The sequence below is a fragment of the Mauremys reevesii genome, linkage group 2 (assembly GCF_016161935.1).
Source record: "Mauremys reevesii isolate NIE-2019 linkage group 2, ASM1616193v1, whole genome shotgun sequence".
NCBI classification, from domain to species: Eukaryota; Metazoa; Chordata; order Testudines; family Geoemydidae; genus Mauremys; species Mauremys reevesii.
The window spans coordinates 167,187,801-167,208,896 of NC_052624.1; the positions used below are offsets into that span (position 1 = coordinate 167,187,801).

A 21,096-nucleotide genomic window follows, 5' to 3' on the forward strand; every position below is an offset into this window, starting at 1 on the left:
TTGCAGCATAGACATAGCTTAAGAGGGAAAATTCAGAGATAGAAGCAAAGTTATGAACCTGAGTGACCGTTATACGGATGGTGTTAACTAGTGGTGTTTTGACAGTGTTTTCCCCTGTCAAGTTTCAATTGACGTACATTTACAAGGAGATGACTGAAAGACCAGGGTTTTGGGTATGAGGTTGGAGGTAGGGTTTCCAACTCGGTAATATTTAAAAATCAGACACTGCCTCTTCCCCTGAGGCCCTGCCCCCATCCACTCCTCTCCCCCCGCCCCAATTGCTGTTCGCCTCCCACCTTCACCCCACCACCACCCAGGTTAGGAGGTACTTGCCTGCAGAGCCAGGGCTGGGAGCTGCAGCCACCAGACGAAGGTAGGAGGTGGCGCTGGCTGAGTAGGGGCTGGAACAGGTGATGACCCAGCACCTCTCCTGCTTGCCGTAACCAGACTTTGGGTGTCCAGTCAGTATATCTGACCAGATGCTGTCAGGTCCCCTTTTCGACCAGACTTTCTGGTCAAAAACTGGGCACCTGTCCACAATAGTTGTAGGAGAGGAATTTGAGGCAACAGTTGTATAAGACACATTCCAGTGAGTTTAGAGATGAAAGGAGAAAGTAGCTGAAGGAGCAGGTGGGTTCAAGGGTGGTTTTCTATGATGGCATGACAACAACATGATTATATTTTGAGGGGAAGGAATCTGAGGGAATTTTTAAGAAGAAATTCGAAGGAGTTACCAAGAGAAGTCAGCCAGTGGGAGCGAATGAGCATACTGAGCAGGCTTAGGGGTTAAGAGAACTGCAAGTAATCTCCAGGTTGCAAGGGAGCAGGTGTGGTTGGGGGAGGTGACATAGGATCTTGTCAGCCTTCTTTTAAAATATGATTGGGGGTTGGAAGATTTTTAGAAAATAGGCAGCTAGAATTGGGTGGGAGTCAGTGACCATGAAGAAGCAGTGCTGCTTGAACAGGAAGATGTCCTCCCCCTTCAGTTCTGCCAAACTTGTTGTGGATGCTATCCATGTATTATTATTTGTATTGATCACAGCATTTTATCCACAGATCCTCAGGAACCTTTGTTTGTTTGTTTAATAAATGAAAGATTTTAATATCAAGAAGGTTTATTTTGCAGTATTTGAACTTGTTAAAGTAAAAAACATAAAGTGGTAAACTAAACATCAAGACATAAGAATTAATAGAAGAAATAATGCAATTCTAAAAGTTATTCTACGTAGAACAAACATCACCTTTCACTTTAAGGAATATATAGCATAGTGTATGATGAATTGTGTGTGATGAGTGGGGAGTGGCATGGTGAAAGAGTAAAGAATGGTTGACAGATGCCTGGTCTTATGCAACACACCAAAAAAAAAAATGCTTCCGAGTATCCAAATACTATTTACATAACTTACTCGTTTTTCTCCCAACATTGGGAACTCCACACTCCTAACAAGTACATTTATCCACAGATCCAAAATAACACCTCACTTCAAGCATTGATTCTTATGCTGTGAAAAATGAAATCTCTGTTGACAGCAATAGAATTCTGAAACATAGCAGCTTCAAAATGTGATCTGTTGCAGTGAAATGAGTCAAATGCATTGCTTTTGCCAGTGTGACAAAGTTACAGGAAGACATTCACTTGTGCTGCTGCTTGTTTAATGGCAAAATCTAAAAAAAGAGACTTGACAAATAACCCCTAAAAGCAACCTACAGACTTATATTTTGCAACATTTACTGTCTGATGTGCATCCCTCCCTACCTCTTACTCTTGGGAGCAACTGTAACATTTTTTACTGTTGCCCCACATATCCCAGAATTTCCATCTGTGGAAGAAATGCTGACTCTGTATGCCTAGTACTTCGGTGCTGCCTGGTTAAAAAACTACATTGCAGCATCCAATTGAGGCTTCTGCACAGTACACCTCAGTTACATCCAGGCAAGGCCAGGGTGGTTCATGTCATCCTTGGTCATCTCTGTGCCTGAGCAGCTAATAATTTTTATAACTACAGTGGGGGAGACAGAAAAGAGTAGAGATGGAGGCAGCTGTGTTGGGCATAACATGAAGAGACTTGGCAGAAGCGTGCCTGCTCACCAAACCATCTCACATGGGTTGCTACAGTGAAAGCTTAGGAACTACTGGGATAAAAGCACTGTCATTATTTCATCGGGGAAATATTGCTCCCCTTTAGAACACTTACGTGAAATTTCATATGAAGTAAAACTTTGAGAAAATTAGAAACTAATGACATACTGCCTAGTCATTTTCCAGAATGAGGAACTATTTTTGCCATTATTTTTCTCTTTCCAAAACAAAGCTTTGTGTAGTGACACCATACTTGCACTGCTCTTGGGTGGTGTAATAGAAGCAACAGATGAGTTTTATAGCCAGGGATGAAAAAATTATTAATTTATATATTTCTAAATGTTAAACTTTTTAATCAGTTGGCCAAAATAATGTATGTTGGACAACTCAGTCTCCAATATTCAGTTACATCGTTAGTATGATTTTTTTTATATTTTAAGGGGAGGGGAGCTAAAATCTTTTTGGATATCATATTTGTTAAAAGAACTGAAATGTTTTGTAAAATTGTTAAGTTGCGATTATAGTCTGACAAACAACTCGGTGCAGGAGAGTTCCGAGTTTAGTGACCCTAAGACATCTGTTGTGCTTACAAGAGAAAAGATGTTCTTTCTGACTGCCAGACCTACAAACACAGTGTGCGTTCTGCATCAAGCTGTGCTGTCTCCGGCATATGCATCAATAGTTATAAAAATTCTCCCCTGTGTTTCACTGGGATTGCTCAAAGTTTGGCTCAGTAATTGGAATTTAGATAAGAAATCTGTTTGTGCCAGAATGGAATTCAGTTTGCATTCTTAAAGCTGTTTTGTCTCTGCAGTGATACAAAATACGAAGTACTAGAAATGTACGTACAAACTTTGCATCTTTAAAGGATGCAGTATTGGAGTTGTGTTGGTCCCAGGATGCTAGAGAAACAAGGTCGGTGCAGTAATATCTTTTTGATCTAACTGCTATTGGTGAGAGAGATCAGCTTTTGCACTTAGCTCAAAAGCTTGTGTCTCTCACCAACAGAAGTTGGTCCAATAAGATATATTACCTCACCCACCTTGTCTCATCTTTAACGTAAGAAGTTATTACTGAGTACACACCAGGTTGAACTTTCTTTAATATGAAGATTGTTTAGAGCAGGGACTTTTTTCATATTTGTCTGTAAGAAACACCCAGCAAATGTCTGCTGCTGTACTTTAAAGTTGGTTGAATTGAAGCCTACTCACCCTAGACTTCAGCTGTTAGACTGTGTAACAACTTAAGGCTGGAACACTTTTCTTTTATAAATCGCTCCTCCTAACATACTTTTTGTCAGTGTGAATTTGTAAGTGAAGTAGATCATTTTAAAAAAATGGTGATGGAATGTAATCAGCTTCAGAAACCAAATACTTTGTGGTTAGAGTTGTACTGGTCAAATGGTAAAGCTTCTTGGACAGTCTCTCTACTCTGTGCTCTTCATGTTGTCTACTTAGAGTAGACTCTGACTAGTTATTTAGCAGGCAGCGGTAAATCAGTGTCGCTATTGCCTCTCCAGAGCAGGATGCTAGTGTGAGCTACTACCTGCTATCATACAAAGTTATTTTTCATTATTGCTATGGGTTATTTTGGTTCTGACTTTGCCCCATATGCATCAGGATTTAAACCAAACTGTCTTTAGGAAACTACTACTTCGTATGATCTAAAACTTCTAAAACGTGTGATGACATTGCTTGTTTGTGGAGTACTGTCATTTGCTTTAAAGGTTTTAGTACTTGGCAGACTCCATTTTATGTTCCATCCCTAGGGATGGAACATGCCCTCTTTAAAATATAACCATTTGTCTCTTTTTATAATTGGTATCTTGTGTAACCATTAATTCTGTTACTCTTGTCCATAAACAATCATTAAAACGTGCCAAAAATAGTAAGAAAAATAATATGCTCTTGATCAATGCATTTAATCTAATCTGGAGTGGCTATCATGGACTACTATCATTTGACTAGCTTGAAAGAAACCCATGGCCCTTGAAAACCCTTTATAGAATTCCAGCCTGTTAGTAGGTGGCTTGCTAACTTTCATCGCTGCTCTAATTGCTCAAAAAGTTAATTTCTTCTGAAGATTTCTGAGGGTTTCTCTTCATTTGCTTCTGTTTTAAAAGTTTTGGCTCAGTGACCATCTAAAATGAATACAGTAACTCCTCACTTAACGTTGTAGTTATATTCCTGAAAAATGCGACTTTAAGTGAAATGATGTTAAGCGAATCCAATTTCCCTATAAGAATAATGTAAATTGGGGGTGGGGGCTAGGTTCCAGGGAAATTTTTTTTAGCCAGATAAAAGGCATTATATACATTTTAAACAATTTTAAACAAGCAATTTAATACAGGTATAAGTTGCAAGCCATTTTAAAGAAACAATCATCATTGCTGAGCATGAAGCAATGGGAGGTGCCCCCGCCTTACCCCACACAGGCACAGCCCACTTGCACTGCAGTCGATGAGTCAGGCGAGGAGGCTGAAGGTGCTGTAGACTAGGAGAAGCACATTGTGCAGCAGCTGCAGCTTCCCCTACTCTGCAAGCACCAGGGGTGGGGGGCTCAACCCTCGGCTCACCCATTCCACCCCTTCCCCCAAGCCCCCACCCTTAACCTTCCTCTTCTCCCCCAGGAGACGGGAGGGGCAGGGAGCCTGCGCGCCAAGTCCTCGCTCCTCCCCCCTCCCTCCTGAACACCACAAACCAGCTGATTGCCGCGGGTGGAAGGAGGGGGAAGGCACTGATCGTGGGGTCTGCCGGCAGGTGGGAGGTGCGGGGGGGGGGGGGACGGGATGTAGTGGAGCTGATGGGGGGGCGGGGGGGGGTTGCCAGCTGTGGACAAAGCAGGTAGCCAAACGACGTTATAGTGGAGCATTGCATGACTTTAAACGAACATGTTCTGTAATGGAGCAGCGACATAAGATCAAAACAATGTTAAGCGAGAGGATGTTAACTGAGGAGTTATTGTAGTATAGTATCTTCTAGTCTTGCAAGTCTTGCACCCTGACCTTATATAACAGAATGTCCTAGACAGGACAAAACTGAATTCTGCATTTACAAAATAAGGGAGGTTCATTGGAAGCTCAGTAACAAGTTAGCATTTATACCGTGTTTATCTATATTGCTGAAACATCCATAGAATTCACCATCTTCAGTTAATGAAGATGTTAAATGACACAAATTGAAAAATATTGCACACTTCTAAGTACAGCTACCTAAGGTTTCTCGGTAATTTTGTTTTCACAATTGACTTTTTGAAATTTCTATCTACATTTAAAGCCTGTTTCAAATCTTCCTTTTGAGAAGAGGGACTTGTTTTTTAAATAGTTTTCTTCACTTAAGTCTAGTGTTTAATTTACGTTGTGTAATGCAGATATCTATTCTACTTGCTATTTAATGTGGCCAGACAAATTCAGGCTGAACTAGATTACTTTGTCTATAATGTTATTTATTTGTGAAAATTACATATGTACTTTGTGTGAGTTATCTGTGATATGCGCCTCTTCCACTCCCATTAAATAGTTTGAGTGAAACCCCATTGAAGCTTTTTTTTCAGTTTTGTATCTGTGGCAGATTCTATCCTTGCTTCTAATTCAAGGATTCTCAAACTGAGGGTTGGGACCCCTCAGGGGGTTGTGAGCTTATTACATGGGCGGGGTCATGAGCTGTCAGCTTCCATCCCAAATTCCGCTTTGCATCTAGCATTTATAATGGTCTTAAATATATTAAAAAGTGTTTTTAATGTATAAGGTGGGTCGCACTCAGAGGCTTGCTATTTGAAAGGAGTCAACAGTACAAAAGTTTGAGAACCGCTGCTCTAATTCTCCAGAGCAGCATTCAACTGCTTTAACATGCTACGAGCTTTTCTCTTCTTCCAGTCCCAGGCTCATTCACTACACGTTCCAACTTCTGCAACAAATGAAGCTGGGGTCCTGTGGGTGAGAAGAAAATAGAATGTGTTAAATTAAAGACGGTATCATAATGCAGACACACAAGGGGGCTGAATTAAGAATGCATAGGCAACCTTCAGTGTGTCACTTTCTAACTTTTCAATGCTTGACTTTGCAACCTTCATGTTCTTTTAACAGTTTTGGTATGTAACTATAAATGTGTGACTTTAGGTTGCAAATATACAGTAAGCATACAGAAAAAGATGGGTTTTCTAAACTTTTTTTGCAAAATGCACACATTAATCTTTATAAAAAGTTTCCTGCTGTAGAAATTTTCTTAACTTTTTGCTCCCATTCTCTTACGGTGGTTTTGGTGTTGCCTATTAAGGCTTGTCCACACAGAACAGCAATGAGCACTATAGAGAAGCATTTCTTCTGATTGCAATATATCTGTTGAACTGCCTCAAAACATTAGAATAGGGAATAAAGTAAAGGATTCTAGCAGCCACAAACCTGCATCTCACTAGCAATTAAAATTTCTAATGCAAACCGAGCTGGTATTCTTGAAATCCATTACAAAGTAATTAGACCATATGTATAACAGCAAAAGGATATAAACAAAAAAAACTCTGTGGCACCTGACGGAAAAAGGATTGCTGTATAGCCAACAGAGAATTAGTTTTTTCCTGACATACTTTATTGGAAGCAAGAATGTTACATTTTTTCCCCTCCCTGTTGCATGTTTCCCTATAGTCAGGATAATCTTGCTGTAGTGCTCTTTTTAAAAAAATAAATAAATAAAAAAAATCGAGCTCTTAAATATCTTGTTTCGCTATTATACTACTTTTTGTAAACGTTTGAAGGTTTAAAAAACAAAAATTTTAACCATACACAATACTTGAGTAACGATCTATTTCAAAATTTCTAAAACCCCCCCAACATTTATTTTTTGTTCATTGAACTGTTGCAATTTTTAGGACTTCTTACAAATGATTAAAATCCTGTTTCACCTCTTGTAGATCGAGCTGGAAGCATTAGTACCCTTGATTCCTTAGACTTTGCAAGATACTCTGATGATGGAAACAGGGAGACAGACGAACGCGTAGCAGGTGAGTAGGCTTTTGTGTGGGATGGGAGCCCTAGAATACTAGGGTTACCGTATGGCTTCATGGGGGTTTTTTGGGCAGCAGCATTTCCTTTCCAGCAACATGTTAAATATTGTACTGGATTGTATTTTACTATCTCAGGTTTATTCCAAATCATCTTTCAGTTAGCTCAGCTGAAGTGCTGCTGTTAAGTAATTTTAGGAATGAAGAGGAGCAAAATATATCCCCCTTAATGCCCTGTACCCAGAATACATGAGATTCTATGCTGTACTGCCATCTCCTCAATGTATTGTTTGCCACAACCACAGGGGTACTTGAAAATTGTCAAAACCTGCACTATGAGAGCAACCATTGCTTACTGATGATTATTCCTGTGTTAATTTGTCACTGACAGGTTACCAGTAAGTGACTAGACAGTTAATGCCAATGTAACCCCAGTAAGTATGCTGGTCATAAATTCCCCCTCTTTTTTTTTAGTTCCCAGACAACTGTCATAAGGGGAGACTTCATTTTTCTACTACCCATTGCTGTAGACACTTAGTGTGGTGGTAAGAAAAGGGACCATGTTAAAAATGGCAACTCTTTTCTTTAAACAGATCTGCTCTGCCCAAGTATTTGGTACCTGCTTGTATTAAGTGACACATACCTTTTCTTGTCAACGATGCAGAGCCAATATAACATTGGGAGTGTGTACTGGATTATTTTTGGTCTTACCCAAAACCACCCTTTTAATTAGGTTCTAGTTGTGAAATGCATTAGTGATGCAGAGCCATGAGGGGGAAACAACCTAGATTTTCAGTTGTCACTGTTTTCAGTGTCAGCAGGTAGAAAATTGGGTACTTGTAACATAAGAGACTTGATATAACAAATCACTGAGGCATATTGTACCCAACTATGATATGTGCATCACAGAGTATAAGCCTCATTTTAAGATAATGGTGAAGCCTAAAATACATTCTTAAAATGCAGCTGTCTCCTGTAGTCTTATCACTAGATCATTTTCTTGTTACTGTTATATAAGCTATGCAATAGTATGGAATTAATCTGACCTACCTTCTCAAAGCTGGATTTCAGCAGATGAGCTATTTAATGAAGACTAGCTGGCCATAGCAACCTTATGAAATTAAGGATCTGTGTTTATCTACCAGGTACTTTCTATCAGCTTAGCCTACACCCAGGCCAGATAAGCATTATCTAAATAAAAAACATATATATGAGAGGTTTCTCTTTGATCCCAACCTCAAGTGTAATTGATATCTTTGATATCTGCTCTTTTCTGTGAATCACAAGATGTTGGATGAGGGAAGCAACAGGAAATGGCAAGGATAGCTGCCCCTTTTTAAGGATGTTTCTCTACCTTTGGGGGAGGGATAGCTCAGTTGTTTGAGCATTGGCCTGCTCAACCCAGGGTTGTGAGTTCAATCCTTGAGGGGGCCATTTAGGGAACTAGGGTAAAAATCTGTCTGGGGATTGGTCCTGCTTTGAGCAGGGGGTTGGACTAGATGACCTCCTGAGGTCCCTTCCAACCCTGATATTCTATGATTCTTTTATCAGAGGGGTAGCCGTGTTAGTCTGGTTCTGTAGAAGCAGCAAAGAATCCTGTGGCACCTTATAGACTAACAGATGTTTTGCAGCATGAGCTTTCGTGGGTGAATACCTACTTCTTCGGATGCAAGCATTAGTCTATAAGGCGCCACAGGATTCTTTGCTGCTTCTATGATTCTTTTGTTTGCAATCGAGAGGGGTCTAGAAGTAGGTCCAGCTACAGTTACGTGATCATAGAGCAGCAATGGCCAAGATTACTTTTTGTTTTTTTACGTACGGTTTCAACAGCTTCTCTCAGATGTGACGCATGTTACTGTCTTTTTACTTTGAAATTAAACCGCTGAGGTGTGTGTCACGCTGTCTGGAGTGACTCACCACTGTGAGTGCCAACCTCAGAGTAGACTGCCAGGAAACAGGGCAAAAACTCCAAACTGGTTTTATGTTCTGTAATGAGATTTTGCCAAGCCTGTAACAAGTTTATAGTGCTTTAGGAGTATAAACGTAACAGTCTTACCATGGGGTCACAGACAGACTGGAATGCCCAAGGCGACTATTTTGCCACCCAGGCAAGCTTGACTTTGTGATAGATGGTTGCTTTATAGAAAAAAACCCACAATAATACTCAGATTACCCCCAGTCCCAAAGGATGAGTCACTTACCCTGGGTCAGTTGTACTCAGATCTCAAACCAAGGACAACACTTATCACCAATCCTGTAACAAACCAACTAAAGATATATTTAACTAGGAAAAAGAAATGAGTTATTTACAAAGTTAAAGCAGGTGCACATACACACACACACATGAGTGAGTCACCTTTCGAAAGGTGACTGTAACTTCTATTGTAAGCAGACTCTGTATACCTATAGGGCTAACCCAGCCAAAACAGGTGGGGACTCCTGGTTATCCTTAGAAATTCTTGCCCCTCCGAGTTCAAGCAGCATAGGAATAATTTCTCCTTAACAGGCATTTTACTTCCTTCCCACAGTGTTCAAGCTGTGACAGGATAAAGGCTTGGGCACATACCCTCTTCAGGGCTGTGTGGGAAGCAATCAACAAAATCTTTTGTCCGATGTCTGTAGACCTGCTTTTGTTGGGGAAGAGATAACATCTCTTGTGGTGAACTAGTATTTCACACTTGGTAATGCTTCTCCCCTGACTGGATTTACAGTTTCAAAGCAAACATTTTTGCAATTACAGAACAAACACTAAATGTTACCTTATAGGAAGGGTTACAAGTACAATAAGCAAGATTAATACATGTAGCAATTTACAAGCATTTCATAAAGTCTAAACACATTGTTACAAGTCTAATACCTATTTTAGCAATAACAATACAAAGGTGAGTCAAACTGGTTTCCAGCTATGCATTTGATAGTATAAACTTGAGACCTAGGGACTTTGGCATGAGCTGGCACTGGTCTACCAGTGTCACAATATGCTGTTCAGAAGATTGTTGAAACTGGTGCAGAATTTGGCAACCAACTTGTTGAATGGTATTTCTTGCCATGAGCATATTGCACTGGTCAACCAATTAAAGATGGTGGTTGTCTGTCTGATGGCCATACTTTGCTACATACACACTACAAGTTTCAGTTTCTATTATGCATTTAGAATTGTTATCCTTCTCAGAATGTGTTACAAATAAAGTACTCCAGAAAGCCCTGACATTTGTAGCTGGTGGGGTTTTTTTGAATGAAGAAATTGAATGGATAAAGTTATTTTCCCCCCAACCCTGCTGTTGAGAGAACTACTGTGGACTTTGCCCAGTTTTATCATACACTCCAGAACGCATAAATTGCGTAAGAGCTACTTGAGGAGAGATGGGGAAATTTACCCCAATCAGAGCATTAGCTCTGTTCATTCACAAAAAACTACTTTAATACGGAGATAAGTTTGCTTGATGGTATATTGTCCCTTTGCAAAATATTAAGTTGAGTAAAACTTCTGAAAACCAGGAAATGCACTGTTAAGGTTGCTCATACAGCCTTAACTCTGCCTTCTTTCAGCAATGCCCCATTAATACAAATACCTTTATTCTGGTACCTCCCCCTCCAGTTGCTGAAATGTATAAGCTCTTCACCTTCTTCTACAACCCATTCACTCTCATCCCCAGGATTCTAGCTAATACTTTTCAAGGACAAATGTGAGGGGCAGGGAGAAGGGGGAAGGTTGATCATGCCACCCTCTTCGAGCAACTTCTCAATATGCCTATATTCACACTGGCTCTTGTCACTGTAGGCATCAGGAGGTTACGGATCCTGACATACTCGCACATTTAGCCAACCCCCCAGAAAGATTATCATGCCTATACAATTTAAGAATCACTTCACAGCCTTTTGCATCTCCCTTACACTGCTTCACAGGATACTATCTCAACCTTCCGTTTCACTTAACAAGCATTAGGTCATCTCATATTCCATCTCACTGCGGACAATGTCCTTTGTAACAAAAGCTCTGTGCCCTGCTCCTGAGAAAACCTATGCAGTTCTGCAGAGAAATGATACCTGCTGCATGCTGAAGGTAAACATGCACCTCTTCCCTTTCCTCACAAACATGATAATGGAAAACCTAGATCTAAGGCCATAATTACAACTGTGTCATGCACTCCAAGTAATTCACAGATCTTGCAAATACACCTCTACCAAGCAGAGCTAACTACTGCCTCCATCATTCAGCATAGCTACACCAGGGGTGGGTAAACTACGGCCCGGGGACTGCATCCAGCCCTTCGGACATTTAAATCTGGCCCTCTAACTCCCGACGGGGAGTGGGATCTGGGACTTGCCCTGCTCTGCGCGGCTCCCGGAAGCAGCGGCATGTCCCCGCTCCAGCTCCTATGCATAGGGGTAGCAGGGGGCACCGCACGCTGCCCGTGCCCCAAGCAGCGCTCCTGCAGCTCTCATGGGCCGGGAACCATGAGCATTCGTGGCCTGTCATATAATTTCCATACCCAGATGTCTCCCTCAGGCCAAAAAGTTTGCCCACACTCACTTTACCTGGAGTGCATGCAGATAATAAATGCTTAGACTGCTGTCATATCCCAACTCGCTACTCAGTATCCTTCATGCTAATACCCCTGTACTCTGCTAATTATATTATGTACACAAGTCTGCACTGAAATGATGCATTCTGCATCCTGAAGGTACACATGTAGCTTTTGCCTTTGCTCAAACACATTGGAGTTTGCGAAATATAGATCTCATAGTCTAATCAGAGCTCTTACACATGTCAAAGTAATTCACTCAAGTCCTCATATCAAACACATCTTTACAAAGTAAGCCCAACTACCGCCTCCACTACATAATGTAGGTACATCTAGTGCCTAACACACTGACTGCACATGGAGTGTATCCAAATAATTCCCATTGGCTACTGCCAGATCCAGGGGATTAGAGGGAAGGTGGCATGAGCTGTTACTGGCCAAAGATGGCATCTGGAATTACAGGAATATATCACATGCCCTTACATAGTTTATAGCGGGTGGCCATTGGCCCCTTGAAGTCTGAGGTGTCCTCAGGAAGAGCCATCTGGGCTGGATGAGTTTCTTCTCTGGTCCACTGTGAGGCCTTTGATAGGCCATCAATACATAGCTGTCTGGCCCTAACGTAAATTCTATCGGGTGGGTGTTACCCAGGAATACAACACCTTTAAAATACCAGTACATAGCCTATATATAACTTCAGATACAAAGATGATACATGCATATAAACAAGGTAATCATACTTAGTAAATCATAACTTTTCTATTGACACCTTACATGACATACTTTGTTCAAGATTTATTGCAATTGCATATTGTAATATCAATTATATAAATGGTCATACTCAATCATACAGCATCATACTGGCATTACCTTCAGTAAAACTCCACAGGTTGAGACCATTTTGATGCACATCAAATCCATAGTTTGATCTCTGGTGTGGCGCAAAAAAAACCCCCTAGAAACTTTTTGAAAAAATGGCTACTTTTTTCTGGGCTTATATCACTGCTGTCCTTAGTTCAAATGAACCCAAATTTGGATCGCTAACCATACCTTTCACCCTCCTGAGCTCATGAAATTCCAAAGAAATCTGAGTAAGTATGTAGATTTTAGAGGTTTCAATGTGGTCAAATTTTACACAGAAGTCTTGATGCAACCTTAACTATAGTGGTGCTAACACACCATTATAATACTGCATCAGTCGCTTTTGATCAGAAATGATGGAAGGAACCTTAATTACAGAAAATTTGATAGCACTCCAATGTAAAATCTAGAAAGCCTACTCCAAATCAAAGTAAAAATTAAGAGTTTTTAACTATAGCAAGGGGCATTTTTTTAAATAACTGAAAGAAACTCAGATATTTTTGGGCCTTCCTTGTAACTTGGTATTAGTGTAACAGATCTCATTGGTCCTTCTAAATGTGATGTTACAGAAATGGACTATAAACTTAAGTAATAAACTAGTAGCACAATTTTGCATGACATTACTATGTCAGTGGTAATGTATACAAAATATTTTTGTCTTAAAAAAGTGACTTAAGAATTTTGGAACAGGTGCAAGTTTGAATACTGATCCTTTGTGGCTAGGACCATTTAAAGTTTTCAAAAAGATCCAGTGAGTTTGAATCCTAGTTTAGCTAAAGGCAGCACAAATCTCTTTCCCCTGCTGCTGTGTGAATGATCCACCCAAATGATGATCCAACTGTACAATATGCAGTGTTGTTGTAGCTGTGTAGATCCCAGAATATTAGAGACACAAAGTGGGTGAGCTAATATATTTTATTGGACCAACTTCTTTTGAGAGAGACAAGCTTTCGAGCTACACGGTGATGCACAGTTCTGTCAGAAACACACAAAATAAACTACTATAAAAGATTGAAAATAATTTTATTTAATCTTTAAGTGTTGTTTTAGCATAGGGAGAACTGTTTCCAGCACTGGACTTTTCTTTCTTTTTTTTAAATTTTCAGTGTCCCTTTAAATAAAATCTGAGCTACAATTGTTGTTCTTAAAGTACCTCTTAGTTGCAAAGACAACCTGTTTTTAAATTAGCAAAATAAACTTGACTAACTTAATCCCTCTTCTTCTTCTTCTTCTTCTTCTTCCTTTCGCTCACTTTTTCTCCTCTTGTCTAAGGAGACACTTTGATATCATAGCCCTGGTCTACACGAACTGGGGGAACTGCGAAGCCAATTCAGCTACGTGAATAACGTGCTGAGCTAGCTCTGTTCGAATGACCAATCCCAGGGCTGCGGGGAGCGAACTCCGGCCCATAGTGCTCTTAAGAGTTTGAATTTCAGTCTTGGGAAGAAGTGAGGGCATAATCTAATATACAAGGCTCCTTTTGATAATAGTTCATCCCAGCTCTTGGAATTAACTACCTTTTCATACTGCTATCCTCCCTTTTAAAGATTTCTCTAGACAGAACCTATAATTTCTGATTTTATTGTTGTGCCCCTTTGAAAGCAGTAAGAAAGAAAGCCATTGTATTCATCAGTAGCTAAAATAAACTGGTCCCGATTTGTTTGTAAAATCAGAATTGTGCCATGGCTAGTTACTATTAGAACCCACTTTGCTACATTCAAAGAATATAGTGGCAAAAATTTGATACCTGCCAAATGGAAGTCCTTGTATTGCTCTTCTTGCCATAATATACAGCACTCTCCTTATTTTCAGACTTCTTATTGTAATAGTTCAAGGCATCTGTTTATTTGTCTATTCCAGTTCTCAGTATTGATGTTCAGTCTTCATTGGTGAATTCTGTAAGCAGAAAAGAAAATGGTCTTGTGCACTTCAGTTTTGCCCATCCATTTGATCCTATCTGTAGTTAAAGTGGCTGGGGGCGGAGCGGAGGGCAGGGTCTCATATGAGCTTATCTGGGGAATCTGATGAAGAGGACCTGTACTGTGACTGAATTTTTTTCATCTTCATTTCTTTGCGGGGTGGGAAAGAAGTAAGACGTGAAAATTCATCAGGCCGGTTATGTGGATTTTGATGACAAACCAAATTGCAACTTAAAAGAAATCCATTTTGCTGCTTAGACCCCTGATATAATACATCAAGACCTGGGTATCAGAAATTACCTATATACATATTTAAACAATCCAAAAAGAGTGATCCAAAATTCATTTGTCATTAAAGCTTGTGGTATTAGGTGAAAATTGCCAAAAGGTGACTCATTTTTCTGGAAAATTGATTCAATTATATACTTGATTTTTCTTTCACCTAAAATCATGGTTTATTTTAAGTGCTTAGTTAATTGAAAAAAATTAATAAAAGGTAATGTTGAAGAGATGATAGGGTTTAATATTCCTTCTCTTAACATTCATTAGGGTAAAATAACAAGCTAATGAAAATAGGTTTCATTTCTACAGACTAATAAAGAATGCAAATTTGCAATAAAAAACTATAGCATCCTGTATTAAGAGAATGGAATATATGAAATGAGGCTTCTGCTCCATCTTAAATTTTCTCTGTGGTATAGAAATATTGTAGTGATTTGAAATTATGTTAATTGGAGTTTGAAAAATGTATCCAATAACTACTAAACTATACCTGCTAGAGCTGTAGGTTTGGAAATTTTAGGCATGTGATGCCCTGATTTGTGTAATTAATGAATGTGAACTAACTCAAAAAATCAATCCCAACTGTCAAATCTGTCAGTTCCATTCTTCCCTTCCCTATCACTCTTTTTTTTCTGTCTAGTTCTCCCTTCCTCCCCGCATCTACAGGATGTTCTAGTAATCTCATTACCACAGATGAAATGGTCTCTTACAGTATGTAACTATTTATGCTAAATAGTCCGTTCCACCTTGTATTTAGCTGTGACATGCTGAGTATCTTTCCCTGCTCCTGAAGAAGAGCGCCGTATAGCTCGAGAGCTTGTCTCTTTCAGCAATAGAAGTCGGTCTGATAAAAGATATAACCTCGCCCACCTTCTTTCTCTCTAATATCCTGGGACCAATGTAGCTACAGTAACACTGCAAACACAGTGACTTCAGAAGATACAGTATGAAAGAAATAGAGACACTTGCCTATATAGTAACTGCCTTTACACTGTCATATGTGAAATACTATGGAAAAAGGCTGACAAACTCTGATTCAGAGAGAAAATATTACAAATGTCACTGAAGTAACGTGAATTGTACTAGAAGCATGTATTTGATCCAGTGGCTCTCCAAGAACCAGGAACCAAGCTGGTTATAGTTCAGATATTTATTGCAACTACTTTATTTTCTTGGTGCAGAGAGAAGATTAGTAACATAGCATAGCCCTGCACTCCTTCTGCCTGTCCCCCTGCCTTCTCAGAAGTACTCTCTGGCCCTTACTTGCAGAGTGTTTTTAAACTGGAGTTCTCAGCCTTAGGGTTAAGAGTCTCAAGTGTCTAATGATTTTGAGATTCTTAAAGAAGCCTGGTTTTTAAGAAAATGTTGAGTCAACCCACCCTGAAAATCAAGCCTCTTTAAGGTGTCTCAGATTAGTCACCCACAAATTGAGGCACTGAAAATAATGGTGGGTTTTTTTAAATCTTGACCTTAGTTACTTACTTGGAAGGTTCAACTTCACTAATGCAGACTCAGTGCTTTCCTAAGGCAGCTGAAGGCAATCTGAGCTCTTCTTCCTTGCAGGAGGAGCAAGCAACCCCAGTCTCTTGAAGCAAATTCTACCTGGACAGTTTTGCCTTCCTGACTTGGAAGGCGAATAGACTACAGAAACCATTGAATGTTAAGGCACAGTGCTAAGTTCAATGATGTCCTCTTGTAGGGAGATTAGCCACATTCTGAGCTCCAGCTTCTGAATCTCACAGAGGTGGGAGGAAACTCAATTTCTTCCTTAAGAGAGCTGTCTCACGCCAAACACTTAGACTAATCCGGATTGCTCTTGATAAGCCCTCCCTCCAGGTTGCCTAATAGCTGGTCCATCAAGCCTGACACTTAAAGCAGTCCAATGGACTGAGTCCATTGGATGTATTTATACATGCTGCCCTTAGATCACAAGAGAATTAAACTCCCTGACAACAAGGTACTGATACCATACAATGGTCAATATTTGCTAAGTTATCAGGCAGTGCAATTTTTCTCTTAAATAAAGTAAAGATCTCCCCAGCTAGAACTATTAGCATATATTGATGTTGGTGCTGGCCATTGTTGTATGATAAAGAATACAGTAACAAGACATAATGAAATGAAGCTGCATGTTGAAATATGCATAATTGTCTCTCTCAAAGTTAATTCTGAATGATATTTTTAAAGATTAATCAATATTCTGGACTAACATTTTACAAATCATGCACAGTAAGAAAAGGCAAATGCTGACAAATGTGCACTTTAAATTTTTTTTAAAAAGGCAAATTTAGGTTCCTGAAAACTGAAATTTTGTCAGCTTGGTGGGAGCTAAAATAGCTGAGTTGTACACAATAAGAAATGAGGTCTGAGACTTAACAGTGTCAGTTTTATTTTGTGCCATATAATGTGGTTGTTTTGACATACTGTAGAGCTAATGCTCCTCAGATATTTGTCTCATTTAAAATCTTAAGCCATTTAAAGAGAAACATGCAGCAGAGTAACCCATTTTGGTAGGAACAAGCAGGTAAAGTCATAATGGTTGTTTTTTATTCCTTCAGCATCATTGCAGTTCACTCAAATTTTAATTCTTGCCGTCTGACATGGGTTTGTCTGACATGGGTTTTTTGGCTTTCTATGCCTTCAGTCATATGTCTCTCTTATTTCTGCTTCAGTTTTCCTCAGTGGGATTCCTGAGTTTCTCCACTTTGTGTTTTTTACCAATATTCTTTTACATTTATATCATTCTGGTGCAGGGCACTTCTGATCTGCAATTGTTCTGTAGTTAATTTTTTTATCATTTTATAATATTTTAAAGAGATCCAAAAATATGAATACATGCTCACTTTTTGTTAAATGATTATTTTATCTAAATTCAGTCAGTTACATGATTTATTCAATATTGAAAAATATAAAAACCAACACATTACTATTTAGAATCTAACTATAAACTTGTGTGATATTCAGATGTTTAAGCAAATACTAAAAATGATTAGTTATATGTGTAATTTTCAGTGAAAACATTTTCTAACTTGGTTGCACAGAAATGTTTGCAGATCAGCATTGCTGACTAAAGAGATCTTTTACATACTTTCTCATCATATCCTCAGTTGTGCTTTTGTACTGCTGCAGTAAAATTCTGTGCATCAAACAAGTTACTTTCATATAGTAAATGTGATGTACTGTAGTTACTACTTCAGTTTTGATGGATAAATGCAAACTGAGTGAATCTTTTTTCCATGCACTCATTTATAGTCAAGAGGCTCTTATTAATGACAGTCCAACAGGGAAACTGAATTATTTGTACACTTTTATCTAGCACTGAATAATACATCTTACAAACAAGAGCCAATTAAATGAAACAGTTTGTTCATGGCATTGTCATCTAAAATAGTGTTTCAGAATACTCCAGTAAAGTGTTTCCAGGCAATGAGTGTGTGAAGAATATATTAAACTTATTTGACAGAGTTAAAGCATTTTAACATCGGTATTAAAATTAAACTAGTTTAGACCATCTCAGCTCTCCAAAGTAGTTTAAGCTAATACTTAAGTATATAGTTTTATCGCTTATAGTTAAATACTGAACTACTTCTTTTTCTCTAGGTAATTCAATATTTGGTATTTACCATAAGTATAATTGCCTACATTTGATATTCAGACTAATGCGCATACTCTGTACCTGGCTGAGTTGAATCAGTAAGGTGTCTGGACGCTGGTAACTCCCTAAATAGGTTCCCTCAAAAGATTTAAATATAAATGTCTATGAAAAGGAAAGTTGTTTAATCCTTTTACAGAGGTTCAAAGTATATTTTAAATTGGCAGCCACTGTATATCTGACCTTGATTTTTATAACTTTCAAGGTAGCGGCACTGTACTCACATTTAAAAAATACTAGTTCGAGTAAACTTTATTGGAACATTGTTAGGATAATTCATAATGGAGACGTTGAACAGCTCAATTTTATTATAGTCTTTGAATCTCCAATTTTGAATCTGAGTTCAATTGACCTTAGTTTTAGAACTGTAGTATAAGTAAAGACTTTCAGAGGAAACATTACTTATGAATAAGTGAGTGTATTGTAAGCTTCCTCTGAGGACTCTGAGATATATAGGTCTTTCATTTAGCAATGCATATCTAAATTTGTTTTTGACTTGTTGCAGTAGCTTCACTTTGTCTTGTTAAAGTGAAAAATCCAATTCTACTTCTAGAAAATAACAGAAAACTCATAGCAATTTTAACAAAAAACCTTGTAAATGACATTTTGGTAACTGTCTCATAGCAAAAAATACAGCGAGATTCAAACTTTGAGATGTCTCCATGGCATTCATTCAAAGTAGCAAAATAGTGTGTAGTTTCTTTATTATAAAACAACCTTAAATAGTTTAAAAGGACAATAATACCATGGCATTCTAAATTATTTCAGCTTTGCCACACAAACTGCTTCCACTACCTCTAACTCTAGCTTTTTAAAAAAGTCGCCCTTTGTTTTATCCCAAAAGATCACAGCATATTGGTTAGTAGGATTTGGAGAGGGAAGAGGTGGAAGCATCACAACATTTTCCTCAACTTAATGCAAAGTTAAGATACACATTATATTAATTTTATTAAAAACCTACAGCGATTCCTTGTCAGACAGCTTGAACTTCCAGTTTTGTTAACTGTAGACCGCTATGATTATGGAAAATGTTCACCAGTTTGCTTTCAGGCCAACTCTGCTGCATGTATCCATGAGTTCCATAAAGACTGCATGCTTTCTGTTTAATACAAACTGTATATTTTTTTTACACCCATCCTTGCTTTTTATATTTTATTTTTGTTTCCCTTTCCTTGGTTGGATGCCTGTGTGTGTTTAATCCAAATCCCTGTCCAGTCCTGGAGTTTGAACTACGGAAAGCCAAGGAGACCATTCAGGCCCTCCGAGCCAACCTGACTCAGGCTGCAGGTGGTGTACATAAACCTTTTTTTAAGTCTTTCTACTTTGACAATGTAGAAGTAGCTGAGCTCTTTCCAGGTAAAAGAGAGTAAATTTTATGTTAACTTTTTTTTTTTTTTTGCAGAAAATGAAGTTCCTTTGCAGGAACGAAAAAATTATAAATCAAGTCCTGAAATTCAGGTAGGTGGTTGACAGAAATTGAGTTAATAACCCACATACAGCTGTAGCATAGCAACCATAAGGAAGGTGAGCATAAGATTTACAGTTTTTATTGTTTTCTTTTTTCCAGGAGCCAATCAAACCTCTTGAGAAAAGAGCTCTAAACTTCCTAGTCAATGAATTTTTATTAAAGAATAGTTACAAGCTTACTTCGATAACCTTTTCAGATGAAAGTGATGATCAGGTAAAGTTTGGTTAACCTTTCTGATAACAATGTTTGCCTTCATTTCTTGTTTTCAAATCTAGGTTTCTTAAATTTGTTTTTGATGTCAGAATAGTTCTTGAAATGAGCTCTGGTTTTGCAAACTCTTACAAATGCACTAAATGATATGCACCTGAGTAATCCCAGTGAAGTTAGTGGGACTACTAGCATGCATAAAATTAAGCATGGTCATAAATATTTTTCTGATTAGAGCCATAACTTGAAAATACAGGAGCACTAAGTAATGCATCAAAATAGGCTTTGTTTTCAAAACGTGTAAATAAGGGGCTGGCGAGCACATAACAATGGGTAGAACTATATTTCAGAGCATTTTATAATTTGGTAATCCATTATCCAGTTATAATTTGTAAATGCAAAACTACCATATATTTTCCAACATGCTGACACAAACACACAATGTCACTCTTAAAAAGTGTGTTGAAGAATTTAATTGTAAAATTTTGAACATTATCTTCTGAAAACCTTCAGTTGATCAATTTTTATTACAATAACCATTTTATGTATCAATGTCATGTGTATTCTAATTATAGCATATAGAGAGTGAAATGAGAAATTAATTTTCTAAACAATTTGCTATGCATTTGTCATCAGAAGTAACTATATATGGAGAAAAAATAGCCCATCAGAGTAACAATTCGAAGCTTGTCTAGTGATTTCCTCAGTTTAGCATCTTTAGAAAAGTTTGATTATCTGCTCGTTTCTGGGTTAATGTAGACAGTCCCCAAGACTTACAACCAACATGCAGGGAAAGAGTTCGGGTCTTCTACTTGCTTAATACTTCCCAGCCAATCACCATGTCAGTAACGGAATTATGACCCACAATGGAAGCTTTACCAGTAGGGGAAAAAACAATGTTTTCAAAAATTCAACTTTATTTTACATGCCATGAAACAAATACTAAGAAAATGATCATATTCTGCTTGCTACTTTGAAGTGAATTTATCAGTATGTTTAAATAAGGTAAAGCAAGCAATCCTTCCCCAGCATAAAATATTGTGCATCAGTTTTCATTAATTTATACAATACCTATTTCTCAGTCAAACTGTGTACAATATTAAATC

At 38.4% G+C, this 21,096-nt stretch overlaps 1 protein-coding gene across 1 annotated transcript in view; it reads left to right on the forward strand.

Moving 5' to 3' along the window:
• RELCH (RAB11 binding and LisH domain, coiled-coil and HEAT repeat containing) overlaps positions 1–21,096 on the forward strand; it is a 123,158-nt gene that overhangs the window by 10,198 nt on the left and 91,864 nt on the right. Inside the window, 4 exon segments of the mRNA XM_039526034.1 lie at positions 6,986–7,075; positions 19,531–19,602; positions 19,718–19,773; positions 19,883–19,996. Coding sequence (XP_039381968.1) covers positions 6,986–7,075; positions 19,531–19,602; positions 19,718–19,773; positions 19,883–19,996 — 332 coding nt within the window.